Source organism: Podarcis erhardii (assembly GCF_964252035.2).
Source record: "Podarcis erhardii genome assembly, chromosome: 9".
NCBI lineage: Eukaryota > Metazoa > Chordata > Lepidosauria > Squamata > Lacertidae > Podarcis > Podarcis erhardii.
In genome coordinates this window covers 19,786,772-19,801,366 of record NC_138512.1, presented here as the reverse complement: position 1 = coordinate 19,801,366, position 14,595 = coordinate 19,786,772, and the positions used below count along the sequence as shown (strand labels likewise).

The window sequence follows — 14,595 nt, the reverse complement described above, 5'->3', positions numbered from 1 at the left end:
TACCTAAAGCTAAATGAATCAAAATTTACTTTTGAGAATATCAGGTCCAGAAATTAAGTAAAAGAGATTTTGAAATGTGTTGATGTTACATATTTATTTATTTAAAATACTTCTAGGCTGCCTTGCTGTCTCTTACAACATGTTTTCAAGGCTGTAGTGATTCACAAAGGCTATGTGGAATGATGATGATGATTATATACCATGATCCCCCTTTTTATCAGAGGCAATAAAAAAGGTAAAGGACCCCTGACAGCTAAGTCCAGTAGCAGATGACTCTGGGGTTGCGGCATTCATCTTGCTTTACAGGCCAAGGGAGCCGGCGTTTGTCTACAAACAGTTTTTCCTGGTCATGTGACCAGTATGACTAAGCTGCTTCTGGTGCAACGGAACACCGAAACCAGAGAAGCACATGGAAACGTTTACCTTCCCACCGGAGCTGAACCTATTTATCTACTTGCACTTTTTGGTGTGCTTTCGAGCTGCTAGGTTGGCAGGAACTATCAGAGGTAATATCCTCTCCTAAATCAGTGCATAGTTTACTAATAATACAATTTTCTAGTTTTCTCCACTATGAACAACTGTCAACTGAGCATATCAACACTGCATATGCAAAAGCAATCTCTTCATTTGCAGTCTTGCCCTAAGGATATTTATATTAGCAATATACTACAGTGGTACCTTGGTTCTCAAAACGCCTTGGTACTTGGTTCCCAAACGTCAAAAACCCGGAAGTGAGTGTTCTGGTTTTCATACGTTTTTTGGAAGCCGAACATCCGATGCAGCTATCGGCTATTGTTTCCAGGTGCCTGCACCAATCAGAAGCTGTGGCTTGGTTTTTGAACATTTCGGAAGTCAAACAGACTTCCAGAATGGATTAAGTTTGGTGCTTTTGTTTTTGCTATTTATGTTGTGTTTTTATTTTTGAGGCTTTTTCTGTTAATTTGTTTTTGTCACTGTGTGGAACCCAGTTCAGCTACTGATTGATTGTGTGACTGTGGAAATGGATAAAAGCCCCCCATCCAAACAATGACTATCATCAGTGCATGTAAGAAATTTTTTTTTTATCATCTACAATACTGTCTTATTTATTTTATAGTACAGTACATTGATTATTGCTTTCATTTTATGGATCAATGGTCTCGTTAGATAGTAAAATTCATGTTGAATTGCTGTTTTAGGGGTTGTTTTTAAAAGTCTGGAACTGATTAATCCGTTTTGCATTACTTTCTATGGGAAAGTGTGCCTTGGTTTTGGAACGCTTTGGTTTTGGAACAGACTCCCGGAATGGATTAAGTTTGAGAACGAAGGTACCACTGTAATGGATTCAATTTGACAACTCATATACTTCCATTACAGAACATATGCTGAATAAGCTCAAACCTCTTATCAAGTTTTGCTGTTTGACGAATACTCTGAACTGCACTGCACAGGTGCAAACCTGAAAGCAGAGTAACTATCTTTAAGCACTGCAGTGACAGTGATGCTGCTGCAAGTTGTCACAGCCTCTAGCTTTCATCTTCAGTTTAGTGTTCCAGAACTTGTGACAAACGAAACATCAAAGTAACTTTTATTTTTTTTAAAAAAAATCATGTTCAACGTACAAAGAGTTTTGAATGAAAGCAGGTTTTTCAGAATTGCAGTCGTCATGTAGAACAGGTACCATTACAAAATGCTTTCTTCCCTTTTATCTGAAATGAAAAAGTATTGGTTAAAGGCATTCAGCCCCTTTGGAGGACAAGGTGTGACCTAGCTTAATGTTGGGGATTCCCCCCGCCCCCCAGTCAAGCAGTAGTAGTTGATCTAATGGACTTCAATTAGTAAAACACCGTGCAGCCTATGGTTCAAAAATACATAAATTGGTTAATCTAATAAATGTAGCATTTTGCTAAATGTACTTCTGATGACTTAAATGAACAGACCAAGCAGCCATACAACACTCTTGGTTTTGAAAACTACCTACATGACTGGTGAAGCAAACAATGTACAGTGGTTCCTTGGTAGTCGGAATGGCTTGGCTCCTGAACAAATCGGCTCCTGAATTCTGCAAACCCAGAAGTGAGTGTTCCGGTTTGCAAACACTTTTCGGAAGCTGAACGTCCGATGTGGCTTCCGATTTGAGTGCAGGAAGCTCCTGCAACCAATTGGAAGCTGCACCTTGGTTTTCAATATTAAATTATTTAAATTCTTTTTACATTCATCTACCACCTCTCTTTCATCCTGGAACCCAAGGTATCCTGTATTTAGTTCCCAGGTGGTCTCCCATGAAGGCACCAACCAGACCTAGACTGACTTAGCTCTAGCAAGATGGTAGAGTCATGTCCCTTCAGACCATATACCCTGGGCCATATTCTAAGCTAATCTTCATGTATTGTGTTAAAGCAGCAGCTGCAGTTGTTGCTGAAGAAGTGCCACATTTAGAACACCGTTTTGGAAGAGACTTGAAATGCTGGCCACAGATGCAGCACAATTCTCTTTTAATGATAAAAACACCACCATACTAATGAGCATGGAAGTGACAGCACTTACCAGCCTCACTTCCATTTTGTCTAAATCTGCTGTTAAACTGAGACTAAGGTCAGAGAGAATACTTGGCAGTGAAAGCCAGGGAGGAGTTTACCCCTCTGTTGCATTTTATCATTAACATAGTGAGTCATAATCCCTTAGAGCTAGCCAAGAAAATACAAATAGGCAAGCAGCGTGGGGAGGGAATAAAACAGAGATGAAGATAAGCACACTTAATAATCTGAAGGAGAAGAAAGTGCTATTTCTGACCTGCCCACCACCCTACAACCAAGATGCCAACAATAGTCAAGTTTTTTACCTCTTACTAAACCTGATGTGACAGTAAGCAAGATCATAACTCTTTCCATTGTTTATAGTGACTGATTTCCAGGATACTGATATATTTCAAAAAGCAACCAAAATCTTGTGAAAACTACAAAGCTGTGTCTACCTGTTTTAAGAAGCAGAAGGCTCTGGTTTTTCTGATGCACTTGATTCAAACTTAGCTTTGCATTCGTTGCAGACATGAGGACAGTGCCTAAAACATTAGGAGAAGGGGGGAGGGGAGTTAATGTTACACAAGATTCTTCCCAAATCAAGAGATCTTCACATGGGGCTTTGCACCTGACACTTCCACCTCCACCCTGGATTCCAATGCACCAAAAATGTCAGCTGCCCTGTTATCCAGACAGTAATTTGAACATGATCTAGCGCTACATGCAGGAGGATAAAGTGCTTGATATAAATTGATAAGACATGGTCACAATTCTAGCGTGGTGCAGATAGGCAGTTCTATTCCTTTCTGTGAAAGGAAGGGCCTTTGATCCAATGGATACTCCCACTAATAGGAGGGGAGACAGCAGGCAATATTTCTCACTGTGCACTTTCAAAGATGTTCTAGAGGCCTCTCACCCCCTCCAGTTCAGATGTGCAGAGGAAATGGGAAATCACAGAGATTTTTGTAGAGCCCTTGTGACCTAGAAGAGTGGTTTTTCAACAGTGTTCTTATCACAAGGTTCCTTGATACAACCCAAGAGTCACTTGTCTGTATTTATTCCAAACAGACCTTTTCCATCCGGGACCAAACGGTTTAAGACCAGCGCTTTCAAACTTCTTCTGACAGGTTCTTATGTATGACATTGTCCCAATACCATAGCCCAGGGCACCAGCAACTGCAGAGAGAGATCAAATTGTTGTCAGACGTAGAAATCAGATATAAAGGTATTCACAAGTAATACAGGCTTTGAAAAGTACAGTGGTACCTCGGGTTACATACGCTTCAGGTTACATAAGCTTCAGGTTACAGACTCTGCTAACCCAGAAATAATACCTCGGGTTAAGAACTTGGCTTCAGGATGAGAACAGAAATTGTGTGGCAGCAGCGCAGCAGCAGCAGCGGGAGGCCCCATTAGCTAAAGTGGTGCTTCAGATTAAGAACAGTTTCAGGTTAAGAACAGACCTCCAGAACAAATTAAGTACGTAACCAGAGGTACCACTGTATTATCCAGATCAGATATTTTGCCTTGCTAATCCACACTGATCTGGGAAAGCAGGAAACCCAGAAAGAGATACCGCTTCACTGAGGATGCTCCCTTGTGTTTGATGGAGAGTTTAAAATAGCCTACTCTATTACTTTTTTAATATCAGTGAATGATTAAAGTCACAATCCATGGCTCCTTACAGGCAGCAGCAGGCAGCACACGTTCTGCTACAAAGGAGGATCTCAATATGTTCACCCATAGGCCAGATGGCTGGTACCAAGTTGGGGACACCAAATGGCAGAGGGAGTTTAGTTTACTTGTACAGTGGAAGGAGTCCAAGGAAGTTTGTGAAACTCCTGCATCAGCTTCTGCCTCCAATTCTGGACTTGTCTTGGCCACAGACTCACCCAGCTCACTAAGCTCTATTACCCCTTCCTCTTCTGATACCTCCTCCTCCCGGTCTTCTCCCTCTGACCACTCATTGTTCCACCAACAATCCCTGGGCTCTGAGCCTTCTTCCCTTGGTGGCTCCCCAGCTGCTTCCTCCCCACCATTACTCTGTGTCCAGCCAGTCCATGACATGTTATTTGTTTTCCACTGCAGTAGCACTGGCTTCCACTTCACTCTGCTCGCTTGCTTGCTTCAGTCACCTAAAGAGAGTGACCCTCCAGCAGAAGCGGGGATTCTTTTTCAACCTGAGCCACTTTCTCTCCTAGGCAACTTTCCAGAGGTCACATGGGTCCACAGGCAACCAAGTGGGCAAGGCAATGGGCATGACACTTAAGATTTGTTCCGCAAGCCATATTCCAGCCACACAAATCCAGACCTACATAACCCCACACCTCCCCACAGACACTTTCCAGCCAAGCAAGAGGAGGGTGTAGAGCAGGGCCCAATGAGGGGAATGGCCTGGCGATAGTCCCGGAGGCCTGCATTTAGCCCACAGGCCTGGGGCTCCCTACTCTGTTGGCATCCATCTGCCTCGGGAAACAACGGAGTGCGCCATGCGGGTGAAGCCAAACCACTGCATTGCCAGCACCGAAGTAGCCTCTGGGGTGCAAGCATGGGCAGTGTGTATGGAGGCCCTAGGCTGCCTCTTGGCCTCACTGATGTGGTCCAAAGGAAAGCAGAGTAGTATGTTTGCCACCAGCTTGGCTGTAGGAGTTGCCAGGAGGTGGCATAACAGGTGCCACCCAACCGTCTTAGGGACTCCACTCTGGATTGCGTAGGATTTTTTCCTTGGCCTTTTCTTCTCCAGAAGGTATGCTTCTCAATCCACTGGAGCCTGTGTTCACATGCAGGGGAAAGTCCCTAACTCGCCAGGGTTTGAGACCCATCGGCTACCCTTACCTGGTTCAGCCAGCCAGTTGAAGCCACTGCATGCTGACAGCTTCTAGGAGTGACACTCAAGCTCCACAGTAACATTTCAGTTGTGTACCAAGGTGTGGTCTGCACAGGTTTACTTAAGCAGATGTTCCCGAGTCGCAGCAGGATTGGACTTGAATATCCTTCCTGCTCTATTCTTTTGATAAAACCCTAACTATAGTAATTAATGATTACGTACTATATAAAAGTGATCAGAATAAAGTTACAGCCTAATACAGAACCTTCAGAAACAACCGCATGATTCCAAAGCTCTCTCTGCAGTCATGAGGTCTACAAAACGGCTTTAATTTAAATGCTGAAAATTGACACACGGGAAGCCAGAAGCTATACTAGATTCCACACATGCCCAAACTTATCATGCGAGCATGGCAACATTCCAGCATAATTGCAATGGCCAGTTCTCACTTTTTTCTGCTTAAAGAAAAAGAGTTTTTGGACTTACTTGCCAATTTAGGGAGTGATCCAAATTTAGGGCTTGGTTTGAGAACACCTGGAATAAAATGCAGTTATTAGGAAAAGCCTTTTAGACCGTCATTTGATGACACAACAGTTGTGCAGTTCTTCCGTGAAAGATATTGAAGCCTTATTATTATTATTATTAATAATAATAATAATAATAATAATACATTTCCTGCTTGAAACATACCAAGTGCTCCCAGTATAATTTCCAGTTATAACTTTGATTCTCAAGTAATCCCATCTGAAATAACTAATATCTAGAAGACTCTGAGCAAAATAAAAACAAAAATGTGAAGACTATTTTTACCCCGTAAGAATGCTTACTTCCTAACCTGTTTTCCATAGCATTAAATTAACCAGGCCAGCATGCTCAGCCAAGGCAGCACATTTCACAAGCCTTGCGGAAAAAAACCAACCAACCAACAACAACCCCACATTATATTTTAGGGGAACACCTAAATGTAAGAACAGCTGGCTGTATCAAGCCAATGGCCCATCTACTCCAGCATCCTATTCTCACAATGGCAATGCTTGTTAGGAAACCCACAAGCAGAACCTGAGCACAATAACACTCTCCCCCTCGGCAGTTTCCAGCAATTGTTATTACTGCCCCTGACCATGATGGCAGAGCACAGCTACCGTCTTTCCCCGAAAGTAAGACATCCCCCCAAAATAAGACCTACTTCCAGTTTTGCCTCTTGTTGTAATATAAGGCATCCCCCCCAAAATAAGACCTCCCCGATAATAAAGCCTCCCCTGAACATAAGGCCTCCCTGGAATATAAGGCCCCCGAAGCTACCGTAAGGCGTCTGACTCCTCTGGACCGCAGCGGTGGGCGCTGCCGTGCAGCTCACTGATTGGCCACAGCGCAGCTGGAGATTTTCAGACAGTGCAAGGTCTCTTTAAATCTGGCTGACTCACAATTAGACAATAAATGTGTACCGTATTCTTCTTCATGGAAAAATAAGACATCCCCTGAAAATAAGACCTAGCGCATCTTTGGGAGCAAAAATTAATATAAGACACTGTCTTATTTTCGGGGAAACAGGGTATCATGACTAGCAGCCATTGATAAATACATAAAAGCACTCTTATCAGGAGGCCATTGTTGAACAAACACACAACAGAGAAATGTATGCAGTGGCAAGTCTGGGCTCGCCTCTACACAATGTGTGAAGAGCCACCATATATTTCACATCACCTGTTGAATAAATTGAGACCTAAGAGTTGAAACAGCACCCAGACTGAGATTTCCAACACAAGATCTATTCTGGGTTTTCCCCTCAGCATTTACCAAGCTTTAGCAGTGATTGACTGCTCCCTTGGCCAGTAAAGCGAGATAAGCGCCGCAACCCCAGAGTTGTTCACAACTGGACTTAACTGTCAGGGGTCCTTTACCTTTACCTTTTAGCAATGATTGACTGATGGTTCTAGAAAATTGTCCATGTGTTTGTTTGTTTTTACATTGAAGAAAGAAAAAAAGCCACTTACCATTTGCAAGTAATCCTTGAGTGATTAGCATTCCTCCCAGTGACAGAGGGAGAGCTGCATACAATGAAACAAGCAATTATAGCCTTTGCATAAATTCAGATGCATCTCCCGCCCACCCTACATAGTGTCGTTAAAATGTGGTATAACAACTGAGGTGCTGACTTTGCCGAATACTGGGTTTTATACTCTGCACTGCTATACAGTTAATATCTTCATTTTCTGTGCTTACTGGCAGCTTCCACATTTAATATATTTAATATCTGTTAAATAAGTACAATAGGCTTGCTGCAACTCTAGTTTTGAACACCACTGTGCAACAAACTGGTGACATGTATCCATCTAGTTCAGTGTTTCCCAAACCTGGGTCTCCTGCTGCTTTTGGACTACAATTCCCATCATCTTTGACCACTGGTCCTGCTAGCTAGGGATGATGGGAGTTGTAGCCCAAAAACAGTGAGAGACCCCTGATCTAGTTCAAGGGGCTGGATGAGCACAATACATGTGTGGTTCCAGATACGCATCTTTAACACATAGAGAAGACACTCATGTGTAGACTTAGGTGGGCTGTAGCCTGGGTGGACAAAGGAAGGAACAAAGAAATCACCAGCCTTGCAACAATAAAAAGTCCATAAAATCAATAGCCCATAAAAACATTAACCATCATACATGCTCACACAAGATAATTTGGATGCTACATTTGTGGACTAAAGAAAAACAACTTTTAAGATCAGATTCTTCACAAACCACAAGTGATGCAGCAAACGGATGTTACAAGCCCGATATACTCAAAGATTTCAGTCTAGTTTGTACACCATAGCTCAGCTTATTATGCTGAGAAATAAACAAGTATTTTGCTCACACATGCAGCCTCCCTTTGTAGTAAGGCTCCGATTAATTATAATTTCCCATGTCATCTGAACAAGGAAACTAGGCTTATCAGCATCAAAACAAGCCAGGATCTTAAACCTTCAGACTATGGCCAAAGGGCTTGATCATATCTCAAGTCATTTAACTGAGATTATGATTATGAAAACATGGCCATTGACTGTGGTCAGATATAATGATAAAACTTGAGCTCATGCACTCCTAGCACAGCTACAAGGAGAAACAGTTTTTAATTTCCACTTTTAAATAACTACAATTTAGTGTTCTGTCTGAACCTGGACAAACTGCAGTAATTCTTAACTTTTTTTTGTAAATACTGAAACTGCCTTGGTCATGCTGGTTGATGATCTCCGGTGGGCTAGGGACAAAGGTGAAAGCTGTTTCCTGGTTCTGCTGGATCTCTCAGCGGCCTTTGATACCATCGACCATAACATTCTTCTGGACTGTCCAGAGGAGCAGGGCGCACTGTTATACAGTGGTTCCCCTCCTTCCTCCTGGGCCGTGTCCAGAAAGTGGTGTTGGGGGATGAGGGTTCAGGCCCCTGGGCTCTCACTTGTGGGGTGCCTCAGGGTTCTGTCCTCTCCCCCATGCTTTTTAACATCTACATGAAGCCACTGGGAGAGATCATCAGGGGGTTTGGGCTCGGTGTTCATCAGTATGCGGATGATACCCAGCTCTATCTCTCTTTCAAATTGGAACCAGTGAAGGCAGTGACGGTCCTGTGTGAGTGTCTGGAGGGGTTGGAGGGTGGATGGCGGCTAACGGATTGAAGTTGAATCGTGACAAGACAGAAGTACTGTTTTGGGGGGATGGGGCGGTGGGTGTGGGGGACTCCCTGGTCCTGAATGGGGCAACTGTGCCCCTGAAGGAGCAGGTGCACAGCCAGGGAGTCAATTTGGACTCATAGCTGTCCATGGAGAGGCGCAGGTTAACTCTGTGTCCAGGGCAGATTCTACCAGCTCCATCTGGTACACAGGCTGAGACCCTACCTGCCTGCGGAGTGTCTCACCAGAGTGATACACGCTCTAGTTATCTCCCACTTGGACTACTGCAATGCACTCTACACGGGGCTACCTTTGAAGGTGACTCAAAAACTACAACTAATCCAGAATGCGGCAGCTAGACTGGTGACTGGGAGTGGCTGCCGAGATACACTGGTCTTGAAAGACCCACATTGGCTCACAGTAAGTTTCTGAGCACAATTCAAAGTGTTAGTGCTGACCTTTAAAGCCCTAAATGGCCTCGGCCCAGTATACCTGAAGGAGTGCCTCCACCTTCATAGTTCAGCCCAGACACTGAGGTCCAGCTCCGAGGGCCTTCTGGCGATTCCCTCACTGCGAGAAGTGAAGTTACAGGGAACCAGGCAGAGGGCCTTCTTTGTAGTGGCGCCCACCTTGTGGAACACCCTCCCTTTAGATGTGAAGGAAATAAGTAGCTATCCTATTTTTAAAAGACACCTGAAGGCAGCCCTGTTCAGGGAAGTTTTTAACGCTGTATTGCTTTTAATACTTGGATTGGGAGCCGCCCAGAGTGGCTGGGGAAACTCAGCCAGATGGGGGGGTATAAATAAATTATTATTATTATTATCATCATCATCATCATCATCATCATCATCATCATCATTATCATCCACTTTCAGGGCTTTTTTAATAAATAAAAAATGAAGCAATAAACAAACTATGGTTCACTGAAACAAGTCAAGTTCAAACCTTGGTTTAGGAAGTTGGCTTGTTCTGATAAACCACAGTGAGGGTTAACTACAATTTAGGCTTCATATGTAATGCTAAACAGTGGTTAGTCAAAAATGGCTGCAAATTTTTGAATGGTGTATTTGCAGTGTTTAAAATGAGAGTGGAACAGGAGTGCACAAGCCCGAGGCTAGCCTAGCCTTATTCTAATGACAATAAGCCATCATTTATTACTACTTCTGAATGCAGCTATTGAAAATGACCTTTCTCACGTCTGCTTAATGTTACCGGTAAGAAAACCAGCAGGTTTTGGATTCAAATGCTGTGAAACAGAAGGATGTTCCAAGCAGGCCTAGTAGTAGTATTTCTCAAACAAGATATAAAACATTGAAACAAATGCTGTAAGGTAGACAACACCCTGCAACAAAAAACCAATGCAATTATATTTTGCATTGCATTAAAAACAAATAGACCTACCTCTGTACCAGAAGCTTTCCTCTTTACATTGACGACGAATCTCTACAAATTCATCAGAATTAAGATTTGAGATTGGACAAGGGAGCTGGCTCTTAAAATAAAAACATGAACACTTTTATAAGAAAAATATGGTTTACCCTCCTCTCACTCCTTAAGAGTATAAAGCATCTATTGTCTTCCGTTTATTTCATTATCTTTGGCTTCCATTTTTTTTTTAATTCAACAAAAAAAGTTTAAAAATAGACAGAGAGGAAAACATTCCGCTTTTCCAGATTGCACAAAAATGTTAGAAATATCCTACCATTGTCGTTAGCAATACTATCAAGCATGCAATGTCAAAATGAAATGATCAAGCTTTAATACTCGATGGTGCACTCTGACTATAATGTACTTGTTTGTGATTAATGTGCAATTCACAGGTGCTATGAAGTTTAAAATGCAGCAGAAATGAATGGTGCTAATACAGTGGTACCTCGGGTTAAGAACTTAATTCATTCTGGAGGTCCATTCTTAACCTGAAACTGTTCTTAACTTGAGGTATCACTTTAGCTAAGGGGGTCTCCCGCTGCCGTCGCTGTGCGATTTCTGTTCTCATCCTGAAGCAAAGTTCTTAACCGGAGGTAAAATTTCTGGAATAGCAGAGTCTGTAACCTGAAGCATCTGTAACCTGAAGTGTCTGTAACCCGAGGTACCACTGTAATGGAGGGGAAATGTGTGGTCCTTCAGGTATCCTTTCTTGGAGGTTTCTAAGCAGAGGTTGGATGGCCAGCTGTCATCTATGTTCAGTTCAGATTCCCTCACTGCAGGGGGCTGGAGTAGATGACCCCCAACTCTACAATTCTATTATCATCCTTTAGCACTGACAGTTCAACAACATCAGGAAACCCACAGGCTCCCACCGTCACCCCTGCTTTAAAGGGTTTCTTTTTAAAGTCCCTTTTTGTTCAGATGCTACATAATTTCATCTTCCCCTTTCCCCTAGCAGGTGCAGATTATGTTTCCATCTATTTACTCTGAGCCAAAAATATGTGCAAGGTAAGATATGAGAATCATTAGCTACAGTTCTTTAACTGCTAGCAGCATAAAATTAAGCTGAATCCTATTTAATCTCCCCAGGGTTTGTGGGATCTTCGACTTTCCATGAGAGGCAAAGCTATCCTGCCTCCTCCTTATCCTTAGACCTGCACTAGATCATGTGGAGCATTTTTTGCACTAGAAAAGGGAAAGGTTGAAGTGCAGAGCCCCTTTTGTTTCCACGTGATAATCAAGACTACATCAGATTTGCCTCTGCTAGAATGTAAAATAATAATAATAATAATAATAATAATAATAATAATAATAATTCCAAATAGAAAGAACAAACCTGGTTCTTTTGTCCTACCGAAGAGGCCTGAACTTTATCATCACCTGGGGCAGAAGTCATAGCTCCTGATAATGTTGCCAGCAAATATGACCCCAGGTAAAATGTGAGTTTCCTAAAACAAAAGAACAGTTATAAGAAGAATGCAACGTGCATTTCAAAAGCAACCTCATAAACGTTTACTTTTTACCATATTGACATGTTAAGCTGTCTTAGAGACTATTGGTCCATCAGTTTAGTACAGTCTACTCTTATTGACAGCAGCATTCCATGATTTCCCTTCCCAGCTCCATTGTATGAGATCCATTTTTAACTGGAAATGAAAGGTGTTAAATCTAGGACTATCCGCACGCAAGGCGTGTGTTTTTGACCCCTCAGCAACGGCCCTCCTACCAAAGGAAATCAGAAGTAAGAGACAGTTATAGCCAATGAAAAATGTATTCCCCCCCCCCCCATTATTGCACCTTTATTATGACATTGGAAAGCGTAACTGTAGCACATTTTGATTTTGTAAGCCAACGTGAGCCAGTTGGTTAGAGTTTGGACCTGATAATGAAAAGGTCGAAGGTTCGATTCTCGAATGGGATGGCTGCATATTCCTGCATTGTAGGGGGTTGGACCAGATGATCTTCTGGGTCCCTTCCAACTCTACAATTCAACTGCTCCGTGGGAATGTGGCTGAATTTTCGCAAATAGTAAATGCATACAATCATACCCCCACCTGCTTAGAAATGATGAGTCATAATTCATCGAAAAGCCATCCTGTACAATAAAGCTTAATTCGAGCCAAGGATCATGCCCTGCCCCCAAACATTATAATGCTACATTTTAATGCAGCCTGGAACATACAGAATAATAATTTGGGGGGGGTCAGAAAATATTTGCAACCCTGTTTCCAGTTAATGTGTACATTACGCAATGCACACTAACAACTCCAAGTTCCATGAAGTTGGATGTGGTATCAATGTGACAAATTTGCAGCTGTGCACCTCTTGTTTCAGAAATTAAGTAATGAAAATAACAAGAAATTACAAGATGCATACCCTTCGACATTTCTCCAATGAAAATAGGGACAGTTCCATTCCATAAGGATAATGGTACTTTTATACCCAACACATCTTACTGGGTTGCCCCAGCACAACATATATTACAAAATTTAAAAAAACTTTTTATTTTTAAATTTAATTATAGCATCCAACACTTCTCTGGTGAAAATAGGGACATCCTAAAGAAAAGTGGGACATTCGGGGAATTGGAAAAATAAAAATGCGGCTGCCTTCTACGATTGGATAGAAAACTTATACAAACTCGCAACATATGAACAACTTGCACATAAACGCAGACTTGCCATGGACAAATTCAATGATATTTGGAATCCGTTCTTACAAATACTGTAATAGGTTAAGATCTGGTGAAGTACAAAAACTACCTTATAAAATATGCAGTTTTGGGTTTCCCCCGCTCCCCCCCCTTTATTTCCCCTTCTGCACGGGTTCGCTTTCTCTTTTATTTATATCTCGCCATGTTTAGCGCACATATAATTGTGTACTTTTTGGAACTTTCAATAATAATTTTTTTTTTAAAATTCTTGCACGTGGGGGGGTCCCCACCTTATCTAAATTCTGTAATTCGGCATTTGAACGACTGGCGTGAATAATTGCATTATAAAAACTGGTGTTGTTCTAATGAGGTTATGATTGGATTGTAACTGAAAACGAATAAAAAAATGATTATCCAAAAGAGCCTGGCGGGGGTGGGGCTCGGAAGCCCAGCGCTGCACTCCCACCCAGTAGCGTAGCGTGGGGGGTGCAGGGGGGGGGCCGGCCGCACCGGGCGCAACATCTGGGGTTAGGGCAAATCCACAGGTTAGGGGGCGCAAATCCACGGGTTAGGGGGCGCAAATCCACAGGTTAGGGGGCGCAAATTACTTGCCTTGCCCCGGGTGCTGACAACCCACGCTACGCCACTGCTCCCACCGCCCAGCCCCTTCTCTCCCGCGCCCACCCCGCCGGCGCCCCCAGCAGCCTTACCCGCCAAGGCCCTTCGCTCGTACCCTTTGCCCTCTTCCTCGCCGCGCCTCTGCCCCGGGGCTGCTCCGTCCTTCCCGGCCCAGGCGCCTCCCTCGTCCGGCCCCCGCGCGCGCTCTTTGGCGAAGCGAGGCGCCCGCCTCTTAGGTAACCATGTCGTCCGAAGGCGGAGCTTTTCCCTTCTCCGCGCCCGGAGGAGAAAAGCGGGCCGGACCGAGGGAAAAACTGGGAAAAACTGCTTCTCTCCGCGCCTCCTTCCTTTCACGACGCGTCTCCAACACCATCGCCCGGCTCCTGCGAAAGGCTCCCCTCAAATGGCCGCGCGCAACGCTTCTCTCAGAGCCTGCTCAGAATAGCGCGTTCATATTGCAAAAAGTAAAGTTGTCGAGTTTTTAGGGTTTTTTTTTTTAAGGAAACCGCCACAATTGTTGAGCGCTTCCTCCGCCCCCCTCACAGAAACCAACCAAAATTGGCCAATGGTTGCCACTTTTCAAAACATCACAGAGTTGTCAAGCTTCTTTTTAAGAAGAAACCAAAATTAAGTGTCTGAAGAATCGTTCTTTGCGCAAGCAATGTAAGGAAACCACCACAATTGTTGAGCATTTTTTAAAGGAAACCACCAAAACTGTCAGCTGCTGAGCTTTTCTTAGAATTTTCCTGAGGTATGCCTTGTTAAATTCATTGGGATTTACTCCCTAGTTCAGGGGTGCCCAAACTTTTTTCAAAGAGGGCCAGATTTGATGAAGTGAACATGCATGAGGGCATCATGGAATTGTCACTTTTAGGACAAGAGCTGCCATTAAATGGGATTTCAAAGGCAGAAGTGATGTCTGGGGCAA

At 43.3% G+C, this 14,595-nt stretch overlaps 2 protein-coding genes across 4 annotated transcripts in view; one reads left to right on the top strand and one right to left on the bottom strand.

The window, feature by feature from the left end:
• Positions 1 to 1,550: 1,550 nt before the first annotated feature.
• Positions 1,551 to 13,979, bottom strand: OCIAD2 (OCIA domain containing 2). The gene is made up of 8 exons (XM_081876033.1): positions 13,760 to 13,979; positions 11,733 to 11,844; positions 10,370 to 10,460; positions 7,320 to 7,373; positions 5,812 to 5,859; positions 3,569 to 3,674; positions 2,954 to 3,040; positions 1,551 to 1,688 (listed from the first exon to the last, which is right to left on the bottom strand). The coding sequence occupies exons 2-7, from the start codon at positions 11,790 to 11,792 to the stop codon at positions 2,959 to 2,961; spliced, it is 441 nt and encodes a 146-aa protein (XP_081732159.1). The 5' UTR covers positions 11,793 to 11,844; positions 13,760 to 13,979; the 3' UTR covers positions 1,551 to 1,688; positions 2,954 to 2,958.
• CWH43 (cell wall biogenesis 43 C-terminal homolog) overlaps positions 7,475 to 14,595 on the top strand; it is a 41,621-nt gene continuing 34,500 nt past the window's right edge. Inside the window, exons 1-2 of one of the 3 annotated variants that reach the window (XM_081875782.1) lie at positions 7,475 to 8,927; positions 11,355 to 11,404. The gene's annotated coding sequence lies outside the window, so the exon portion shown is untranslated. Of the gene's footprint in view, positions 8,928 to 9,791; positions 10,183 to 11,234; positions 11,405 to 14,595 lie in introns of those variants that run through there. The other 2 variants (XM_081875781.1, XR_014160043.1) reach the window with 2 other exon arrangements.